Here is a 9,828-nt window from a genome sequence, read left to right on the forward strand (position 1 = left end):
GAGAATAGTATGCTTGAATGGCTCTATCAACCATTTAAAATTTTTTAATCAAAAGCTTGAGTTTTTGGATGAATATGGAGGCAAAGTGAAAGAGATGTTGTTTTTAGTTCATAACAAGTGAGAAAGAGATATGGTAAATCGATTTTAGGTGCATTAAGAGCTTCAAATTGGTTATTCATGGTGGTTGGGGTATTGATGACAATGACAATCTTGTAATTACTTGAAGATGATGAGGGTGTGACAGTAAAAATGTCATTTTCGGAAAAAAAAATTGATGACATTTTCGTGAATTATATGAACTTGTGGGGTGAATAGGACAAAAAAAAATCCAAAAAAAAAGCATGAGTTTGTTTTAGGTTTGACTTTGAGTTTTGAGTCAATTTTGCAAAAAGCCCAAACATAAATACCAAATATATGACCACAAGAACACATGTAGTCAGAATTCATCAGATTTTACAATATGAAAATATAAGTTTTTTAATAAATATTTTACCCAAGGCGCAGATCTTATCCTAGTCCCCTAGACTATATTTGCAAAGTGATTTTGTCACATGTCATTTTTACAATTAATTTCACAAAACAAATATGACATGACTACTGAAATTGATGACATGTCTTATAACTTAATATGACATGGACAATTGCATTTAATGTTAATTTATATGTTTGATAATTTTTTTAAATATGGTAATAACTCATATATTACATTTAATGTCAATTTATATTTTTGGATTTTTTTTTAGATTATGGAAATAACTCATAAATCATCATTAAAATAAATATATTCAAATATGGCATTATAAATTTTGAAATATAATTTAATTATATATTTTTAAATTATCCAATTTTATTGCTAAAATTTTCAAAAATGTATACAATTTTTTTAGAAAATTATAAAAATTTAATCGTAAAGTCATTATTTTTTTATATATCTACAAATTTTATAAATATTGTTTAATTTTAATTTTTGATAATTATGCAACTTTTACAAATTTATTTAATATATTTAATTAAAATAAATAGATAGAAAAATATTTCTAAGATTATAATTTCAAATATATACATGCATATTCTTAAATATAATTTTTATGTTTAATTAAATCAAATTTATATTAAAATATTGATACGAAAAAAAAAATTTAAAATATTAATAAAATTTTATTTTAAAATAGAATTTATATTTATCTGTTAAAAAATATTTTAAATTTTTTTACTGGTAGCGGAAGACACCAACTTGTATGTAAAAACCAAAGGTTTAGGCCATTCAATTGAAATGGACCCGAGTACAAAGGAAATTGAAATACGAACATCAATAGATGCTAAAATAAAGAAGACCAACAACGCAAGAAAGAAGAATGGCACCCAACCGTACGGTGAATACAGTATCTGTGTGAGGGAGCCTTAAGCGATACCGGCACGAAGCTAATACCCTGCTTCTGCCTCGAGTAGAGAGGACAAGCACTGTGGTCCACCTTGAACCACATAAGATTGATATCGTCTGTCCCTTCCTTGTAACACTGCAAGCGATCTCCATGGTTATCGTATTCGCAGCATGAGCTACCACAATCAGAGGACATTCTTTGAACTTCTTCAGAATGCTAATTACTTTGAAAATATCATTACGAAGGTCTGGAAAGTCTTGAGGATTATGTAGAGCCACCTGAAGCTGAGAGAATGATGTGTTCTTATTTTATTTGAATAAAAAAATGTCTTGTTTTTTTAATCGTTGTCTGAATTAGAACATGTCTTGTGTAGTCTAAAGTATATGGAAAAATATAAAATACATAAAGAAGTAAATAGTGACCCTCAACAAAACGCGCGTTAGATTATTTGTTTTCTCTCCTATTGAAAATTGCTTCACAGCCTCTTCTTCAATATAATTTTGGTTATCTTAATTATTATTTTTGGTAAGCTCTCTGTTTTTCGTGGATTACAATTAAGTTTTTCAAGAGAAATATATCGTTCTTTAATTTTTATATATATGATATTTTCCAAAGAAAAAAATTAATTATACTGAAACACCCCCCCCCCCCCCCCCCNNCCCGGAGAAATTATTGTTTACAAACCAAAACCCCTAAATCAAATTTCAAAACCCTAAATCAAATCAATATCCCTCGCTCCGTTTCTCAGGCGAGTTTCTCCGGCGAGCTGTGAGGTCACCGTTTCTGAGTCGGAGAGAAAAGTGACAATGGCGTCATTTCCTCATCCCGGTTCCGTCACAGTCTGCGAGATCAACAGAGACTTGAGTAAGTAAAAGCTATCTCCTTTCTCACTTTCCACCCATCTCTTCTTTACTCCACTTTCGAATCTCCTTTTAGCTGATTCGTTTGTTAACTGGATGCAGTTACGGCTCAGAGCTTGTCCGACGATCGAGCTCAGGAGACTTACGGAAAGATTCTCGTACGTTACGTTTGCGTTCCTTGTTCCTTTTCCTACTTGATGATACCTTTTAAGCTAAAAGGGCTAAAGTTACATGTTTCCCGTCACAGGGGATGGTGTTTAGCCCTGTTTCGTTCGAGGCTGGACCTGGCTCTCTTGAGGAAAACGAAGCTCAAGAGAGTGGTGATAAGGGACTTGTTGAGAGAAAAGGACTGGTGGCGACTCTACAAGGCATGTTTGCAGACTCTCTTAAACAGATTCTACGCCCCATCGATGTAAGAAGTTGGCTTAAGGACCATGTCACCATGCTTTAGCATTCTGTTTGATTACAAAAGTTAAAATCTTTTTTCGTATCCAGGGGAGTGAAGTATGTTTAATGTGTAAGGTCGTTTAGGATTGTCTTCTCTGCAAAATTCAAATTGACATTTCCTGTAGCTGTTGGTATGAATCATCTTTTCTTTGTTGCACAACGTATTTCTAGGCAAGTCTTTTGTCAGAGATTGATCTTCAAGGAGTGAGTTGGCATCAAGGGAAGCATGTTATTGCCTTTATATCTGGTGCTAATCAAGCATCAATTCGTGACTACGAGGACAAAGGTCTGTATTGCTTCTACTGCACAACGTTTTGGAGAATCGTATGCATACGGTTTGATATTCTCCTTTTGTGCAGATGAGAAAGAACCTTGCTTACTGACAAGTGATTCTCAGAGAAGTGTTAAAGCCCTTGAGTGGAGGCCAAATGGTGGAAAATCCATCTCCGTAGCCTGTTGGTGGGTTCTTATATGGCCTCCCCTGAATACAATCTACTTTCTGTTATTAGGTAGTTTCCTATATGATCAAGTAACAATTGCTTCTACTGAAACAGGGGAGGGATATGCATATGGACTGCTTCCTATCCAGGTAACATGGCTTTGGCTAGAAGTGGTGGCTCTTCATTGAGGGGAAGTCTCTCTCGAGGATCTGGAGCTCGCTGGATCTTGGTTGACTTTCTCCGGTGTCAAAATGATGAGCAGATCAGTGCTCTCTCTTGGAGCCCTTGTGGAAGATATCCTGAAAATGTTTATGCTATATTGTTTTGTTTTTTTCTGTTAACTCATGTTATCCCTTGACATCTTTTCACATATCTGGCATCAGCTTCATATGACAGCTCATCTTTCACCATATGGGATGTCTCTCAAGGTAATAGAAGGAGCCTTAATAACACTTTTATTAATGCTTCACCTCCACATAGCTCTGGAAGTATAAGTAATCGTGTCTAAATCGTTTATGGGGACATAACTTGCTGTCTTTCTCTTGTATGATACTTTCTATCTTGGATGGGAAGAATACTTCCTGCGTAACTGGATTTAGTTTTCTGACTGCGTCCTATATTACATCTTCCAGGTGCAGGAACACCTATTCGACGAGGACTAGGTGGCATCTCAATGCTGAAGTGGTCACCCACAGGGGACTACTTCTTTGCATCAAGATTGTGAGACATCTACTCTATTTCTTATTTACAGATGTCGAAATCAGTTTCATGTTTGATGTGTTGCTATTACAGTGATGGGACATTTTGCCTTTGGGAAACAAACACGTGGACATCAGAGCCATGGTCTTTGTCTACTGGATCTGGATCTGTCACGGTATACTCTATTGTGGCTCAATACATAGGATTGTTGATTGATAAGCATTATTGTTAGATGCTGTTTTGTTGCATGAGGTCATGCATGGAATATACTAAGCATAGAATATGTCCCTTTTTTGATGTATGAAATTACAACTGTGTTTCATTTTTTCTGTAATGGACTAAAACTATGATACTTACTGACACTTCTGTAATAGGGAGCATTATGGGATCCTGAAGGACGTTTCATCTTGATTTCGTTTTCAAAATCTTTAACACTGGGCTCTGTTCATTTCTCATCCAAGCCACCATCCTTGGGTATGCATAAATGTTTTGAAGTATGCGTACTAGTTAGCATACTAATCCTCTTGTTTTGATATTTTTTTCAGATGCCCATCTGTTACCAGTTGAGTTACCAGAGTTAGCGTCTATGACTGGCAGGTAAATGATCTGCTTGCTGTTAAAACTAAAACCACAGAGATGCCTTTATTTGATTGTTTTCTCATTTATGTGGTTTTCAACCAGCGAGGGAATCAAGAAGATAGCGTGGGATGCATCTGGGGAGAGATTGGTTGTCTCATACAAAGGAGGTGATGAAAATTACAAAGGATTGATTGCTATATACGACACTCGAAGGACACCTATTGTATCAGCATCACTTGTGTAAGTAATATCTAAAATTATCATCCATCTGTCTTGACCTCTTTTCTTTTGTCCATATGTGTATTATACTAAATCCAAAGAATAATCTATATGCTTTTATGCTTTTATGTTCATAGTGGTTTCATCAGAGGCCCTGGAGAAAACCCTGAAGCTCTCTCCCTTTCATTCCATGACAAGTTCAAGCAAGGTCCACTCCTCTCCGTGGTAAGCCATATGCTTTAAACTAAAGGCTCTTACATGCAAAGTATATGTTCTGTTAATCAGTATTTTCAAAATGAACTTTATTGCAGTGTTGGAGCACTGGATTCTGCTGCACCTATCCTCTCATCTTCCGCTAACATGTTCTTCCGTAAGAACCAAATGGTTCTGTGCAAGCTCCACACTTTTTGCCTCCATCTATAAACTGCTCTCTCTTTCTAATGGTTCTATCTAGACTGTTCACTCTTTGTAATGAATCCTTTTAAATAACTCACCTTGAGATTAATCCAAAAAACAATGGTTCCATAAGTTTTACAAACAACATTACAAAATAAAAATTCAAATAAGAGAGAGGGAGAAGAAATTAGCATCAGCTCTAAACATTCTTGAGCTTCTTCATTTTGGAAGGTGGCCAACGACCCTTCTTCCTCAGCTTACGCTTACGAACCAGACGTTTCCTACGTAGCCTAATCTTCTTGGCCAGCTTCATCTTCATCCTTTGTTCCAGGAGTAGCTTCTCTTTAGCTTCTTTCGATTCCAATGGTAGTTTATCAACTGGAACAGCAGCGACGACAGTCTTAGGTGGTTCCTCATTGCTCTCGGGCTCAGCTCCGTCAACTCCAGAAGCAGCCGCCTTCACAATCACAGCTCTTTTACAACCACTGCTCAAGTTGTAAGCACTGAGAGAGACTCTGTTCTTAGACTCGACGGTGTTGGGTTTAAGGCTGAAAACTGAAGATTTAAAACAATGAAGAAGCCAAAAGATTAGAGCTTTCACGAGTAAACCTTAACAACAACCTGAAAGATCGGAGCTTTAAGAAACTGAGGTAGCCCAGGAACTAAGAACGAAGCTAAAGGCAATACGTAATGAACTAGAGAAACAAGTGAAGATGCGTACCTGGTGAAGCGAAGGACGAAAGTTGAAGCCTTTGAGAAGAGAGGGGAGCGAGAGGATTGAAACAGAGAAGAGCCATCTTCTTCGAATAAAAGAAAGAACTTTGCCTTCAGACCATTCATATGAAGTTTTTTAGTTTCTGGATAAGCTTTTAATGAACGGATTGGATTTGATCCGAATCAATCCGGTTTGCAATTTGGTATGGATCCCAGTTTCGCTACTTATTGTTGTTACTCCGGTTTAGTTTTAATTACCGGTTCAGTTATAAACCGAACCGACCTTTTGTTTTCATTTCGGGTTGGTTATGATTAGCATAGTTTGATTCGGTTTGAACAGAAGTGATATAACTCATGACACCTTGGCTTTCCTGTTGTGAGATGGCGAGAAAGCTATGTTAAGGTTGTTCCAGAGAAATGATGATGATGATGGTGTCGAGGAACTTCCAATGGAGGAGGACATATGTATGGAGGGAGAGAGAGAGAGACAGAAAAATATCAGATCTCTCAAAACACAAAACCATTATCAGATAAGGAAGGAAGGGGTTCTTGAAATCGCCGGTTTCATTCACAGGCGGCGAGAGCGAGAGCAAGAACACGGCAAGAAGAAACAGGAGATGAACATGTGGGTGTTTTGAACGTGGACTTTGAGACTGGAATAGCGAAGAACAACAATCTGTCAGTTTCATTCGCCCACCAATAAAACGCCATGTCTTGTCAGAATCATGAGCGTAAAAGGATTTATCAAGTCTGGCCCGGCAAAAATGTAACACATCTTCTTGTATTCTGTCTTACTGACTCATATTTTTTTTCTGTAATGATTCATTTTATGAACCACATTATGGTTCTGAATGGCAATGGAAGCTAAGAATTACCCCGAGTTTCTAGTTATTATGGTTTCTCTGTTCTAGAGTTTGTGTTACTTAAAAGAGCCGTAAGGTCATCTTCATATGTTTTAGCCTTTTAGTTTTGTAATAGCCTTATAGATCCATGTGTATATAACTGTTTATTGTGTCACATGTGATAAGAGTTAAAGCAAGATTTTATTTGCTGTCTATATTGGTCTGAATATCTCTATTGTTCTGTGTTCAGAAATTTTTATGCGGGGGGAGACTAGTGTTTGGTCCAGACGCATCTTCTCTTCTTTTGACCACATGTATGATAGGAGGTCCATCTATCACTTTCTGCATCAGAATAGCTTTCTTGATCGGACATCGCCGCCCTTTGTTCCATTCTCTGATTTTGATTGGTGCAACTCTTCTCACAATCATGGTATAAACCACTTAACTTGCAAGCCAGGCAACATACTTAAGAGCCAAGTTCCTCCTTCTCTTACTTCTTCTTCTTTTGTATACAGGACTTCACGTTTCTCTTCTTGACATCAACGAGAGACCCTGGTATTATCCCAAGGAACAAAGAAACTCCCTCTGAGGTTATCACACAATCACTTGAATGGATGAGTAACAAAGTAGGAAACACTAAACTGCCTCGAACAAAATATATAATAGTGAATGGCTTCACCGTCAAGGTTAAGTTCTGCGATACCTGTAAGCTATACCGTCCTCCTCGCGCCTCTCACTGCTCAACCTGCAACAACTGTGTCCAAAGGTTTGATCATCATTGTCCATGGGTAGGTCAGTGCATCGCCTTGGTAAGTCTTTATTGCCTGAAAAATCATTTCTTGTAACCTAAGCAAAGAACTGAGTAGGATCTTCTTGATTTTTTTTTTTTCTTGCAGCGTAACTATCCGTTCTTCGTATGTTTCATATCGTGTTCAACCCTCCTCTGCATCTATGTATTTGTCTTCTCATTGATGAGCATGCTTGAAGTCCATGGCCAATTCTATGTACTCATCGCTGATGACTTGATACTAGGTGTTCTTGCTCTTTACTGCTTTGTTTCCGTATGGTTTGTTGGTGGACTTACTGTCTTCCACCTCTACCTAATCTCTACCAATCAGGCAAGATTCTTTAGCTTCATTAGCAAGCAACCGCTTATTACATTACTGTTGTTGGTCTGATTCTTTTTGTTATGTTTTTTTAATATTGTTGTTTGTCTGATTCTTTTTGTTATGTGTTTTTCAGACGACGAGTGAGAGTTTTCGGTACCATTATGATAAGAAGGAGAACCCTTACCGAAAGGGCGTCTTAAAGAACTTCAAGGAGCTGTTATTGGGTAAAATCTCACCACCTTTGGTAAATTTTAGAGATTGGGTGCAAGAAGAAGATGTGGAGGTGGGTTCTATTGCCTCAGAGGTGGTCAGAGCCTTTGGGTCTCCGAGACATGGAAATGAGCAGTAGCAAACCAGGTCATGGTAGCTGCAGTTTGCGCCTTCAGAAGCTGGAGTACGGAAGTAATATTGATGCAAGTGTCAAGAAGATAAGTGTAGATGAAGGCGCTGCATGGATTGGCACGGTTTAACAAGGACCAGAGAATGTAAGGAGAAACTTGAGCGTGGATGAGAGATGAAGATAGGGCAAAACAGTACCAAAACAGTTGTAATTCAAAGCCATGTACCTCTGTCTTTACTCCTCAAAATGACTTTCACAACCTTTTCGCATTTAGAACAAGAGCTAGGAGAATAAGTGTATAATATATAGTGCTTTCTTGCGTGGTAATTCAGTTTGGTGTACTTTATTGTATAGGGTTTATATACTGTGTGGTGTTTCTTGTATCTTACGGTCAGTGTTTTACAAAAAAGAGAAAAGACTGAATACAACGCAGACATATTGTATCACACTAAAAATATAGCTAGCAGGGAGTCTTAGTAAATTTTTAGAAGGATTTAGGTAAAATTTAAATTTTTTTACGAATTTTGTTAAACCACTTTCTAATCTCATCCGAAACTATACAATTTTAATATTCGTTTTTAACTACCAAACTATAGATAACTAACAAACTATAGATTATGGAAAGTGATGATTCTTATTAGAGGCTTTGTACAATACTTATACACGTCTGAAGAGAGTACTATGTCTAGACTAATTACAAATAAGGATCCCAACTATCTATATTTACATATATCTTCAATAAAAACTTCACCAAAATACTCGATTAAAATAACTTAAAATATTTTCAAAAAGGGATCCCTTTCAAAAAAATGTAAATACTAATTGACATTTTATGCAGTTATTCTACGTTAGACAAAAGACTCAACATACTTTTACCAATTGAGAAAATCCTGTATATATAATATCCACTAGTCACTATCATCATCTTATTTTATTTTTATAAATCTTTAATCAAGTTGACTTCCTTTCTGTTTGACTATGAATGTTAAAAAGGTTTTAGATGTAGACTCCTCCTATATAATAAGATACATTTCATACAACTTCTTTGAAAGCATTGATAGAACAGACTAACAAATAAACCTTTTAATCTTGCAGAAGCTAAGCATTATTTAAGGAGACTAATAAAAACAAGAGAGTTAGAAAGAAATATATGTCCTCTCTCCTTTCCTTCTTCTCCCCCCCCCCCCTCCCCTGCCTCGACTCTACTTGTTTCTTCGGTGACTGGCGCGTGGTGGCTCATCTAGCACCACCACCGGTCTAGTTTGCTTTGATTAGCTTTCTGTTGTGTATTTTTTGTTGTTTTTAAGCTTTGGAAGGGGATTTCGCAGACTGGAGTTTCTAGATCTAAGTGTTTATCGATGCTCTTATTTGTTGAGGTGGTCATGGGCTTTCTGTTTGGTGTCCGTCGTCGGTGAATCGCGATGGTATCTCCCAGATTCATGCTCCTGGTTTTCCTTCATTCGATTTGGGTGGTAGAAGTGAAGGGCTTATGCTCGTTGTGTTGTGGCCTTACGGTGGTTTTGGGATATTTGGTTGGATCCAGAACCGGTGAAGTGCGACGCTAGCCCCTGCCCATGAGTTTCTCCTGTTTGCGGTCCCTTCCTCGTTTCTATGCTATCTTGGTGGCCATTGTGGAAAGGTGAGTGAGGTTTAGATGTGTATGTGACTTGACGTATTGCTTGAGCTTGGGAGTTCTGCTTCTTTTCATTGAAGTCATCCTCAGTGGTTTTGATCTTTGACGATAAGAACCATTGCGAGACCATTTCTAGTGTTTGAGAGGATCGAAAGGAGATAGATGTTT

General features: G+C 37.2%; 3 protein-coding genes across 3 annotated transcripts; 2 read left to right on the plus strand and 1 right to left on the minus strand.

Annotated features, from left to right (window-relative positions):
* The first annotated feature begins 2,019 nt into the window (after window positions 1–2,019).
* Window positions 2,020–5,177, plus strand: LOC106307346 (aladin). Its single transcript, XM_013744276.1, has 14 exons — window positions 2,020–2,246; window positions 2,345–2,400; window positions 2,490–2,654; window positions 2,861–2,975; window positions 3,049–3,148; window positions 3,244–3,423; window positions 3,499–3,557; window positions 3,762–3,849; window positions 3,922–4,003; window positions 4,203–4,302; window positions 4,374–4,425; window positions 4,510–4,647; window positions 4,764–4,851; window positions 4,938–5,177. Exons 1-14 carry the CDS (start codon window positions 2,189–2,191, stop codon window positions 4,983–4,985), a joined length of 1,329 nt encoding a protein of 442 aa, XP_013599730.1. The 5' UTR covers window positions 2,020–2,188; the 3' UTR covers window positions 4,986–5,177.
* Window positions 5,101–5,875, minus strand: LOC106307347 (50S ribosomal protein 5, chloroplastic). The gene is made up of 2 exons (XM_013744277.1): window positions 5,744–5,875; window positions 5,101–5,577 (listed from the first exon to the last, which is right to left on the minus strand). The coding sequence occupies exons 1-2, from the start codon at window positions 5,817–5,819 to the stop codon at window positions 5,222–5,224; spliced, it is 432 nt and encodes a 143-aa protein (XP_013599731.1). The 5' UTR covers window positions 5,820–5,875; the 3' UTR covers window positions 5,101–5,221.
* A 570-nt stretch (window positions 5,876–6,445) lies between these two features.
* LOC106311197 (probable protein S-acyltransferase 1) lies at window positions 6,446–8,053 on the plus strand. Its single transcript, XM_013748419.1, has 5 exons — window positions 6,446–6,502; window positions 6,829–7,008; window positions 7,094–7,387; window positions 7,475–7,696; window positions 7,821–8,053. Exons 1-5 carry the CDS (start codon window positions 6,446–6,448, stop codon window positions 8,034–8,036), a joined length of 969 nt encoding a protein of 322 aa, XP_013603873.1. The 3' UTR covers window positions 8,037–8,053.
* Window positions 8,054–9,828: the final 1,775 nt, after the last annotated feature.

The sequence above is a fragment of the Brassica oleracea genome, chromosome C8, assembly GCF_000695525.1.
Source record: "Brassica oleracea var. oleracea cultivar TO1000 chromosome C8, BOL, whole genome shotgun sequence".
NCBI lineage: Eukaryota > Viridiplantae > Streptophyta > Magnoliopsida > Brassicales > Brassicaceae > Brassica > Brassica oleracea.

Bases quoted from the DNA above. Each gene is read 5' to 3' on its own strand.
- LOC106307346 (XM_013744276.1), top strand. From the start codon at position 2,189: ATGGCGTCATTTCCTCATCCCGGTTCCGTCACAGTCTGCGAGATCAAC. The intron at 3,558-3,761 runs GTAATAGAAGGA...TACATCTTCCAG, and splicing joins CATATGGGATGTCTCTCAAG to GTGCAGGAACACCTATTCGA. The intron at 4,303-4,373 runs GTATGCATAAAT...TATTTTTTTCAG, and splicing joins ATCCAAGCCACCATCCTTGG to ATGCCCATCTGTTACCAGTT.
- LOC106307347 (XM_013744277.1), bottom strand. From the start codon at position 5,819: ATGGCTCTTCTCTGTTTCAATCCTCTCGCTCCCCTCTCTTCTCAAAGG. The intron at 5,578-5,743 runs GTACGCATCTTC...TTAAATCTTCAG, and splicing joins TTCGTCCTTCGCTTCACCAG to TTTTCAGCCTTAAACCCAAC.
- LOC106311197 (XM_013748419.1), top strand. From the start codon at position 6,446: ATGTCTTGTCAGAATCATGAGCGTAAAAGGATTTATCAAGTCTGGCCC. The intron at 7,009-7,093 runs GTATAAACCACT...TTTTGTATACAG, and splicing joins CAACTCTTCTCACAATCATG to GACTTCACGTTTCTCTTCTT. The intron at 7,388-7,474 runs GTAAGTCTTTAT...TTTTTCTTGCAG, and splicing joins TAGGTCAGTGCATCGCCTTG to CGTAACTATCCGTTCTTCGT.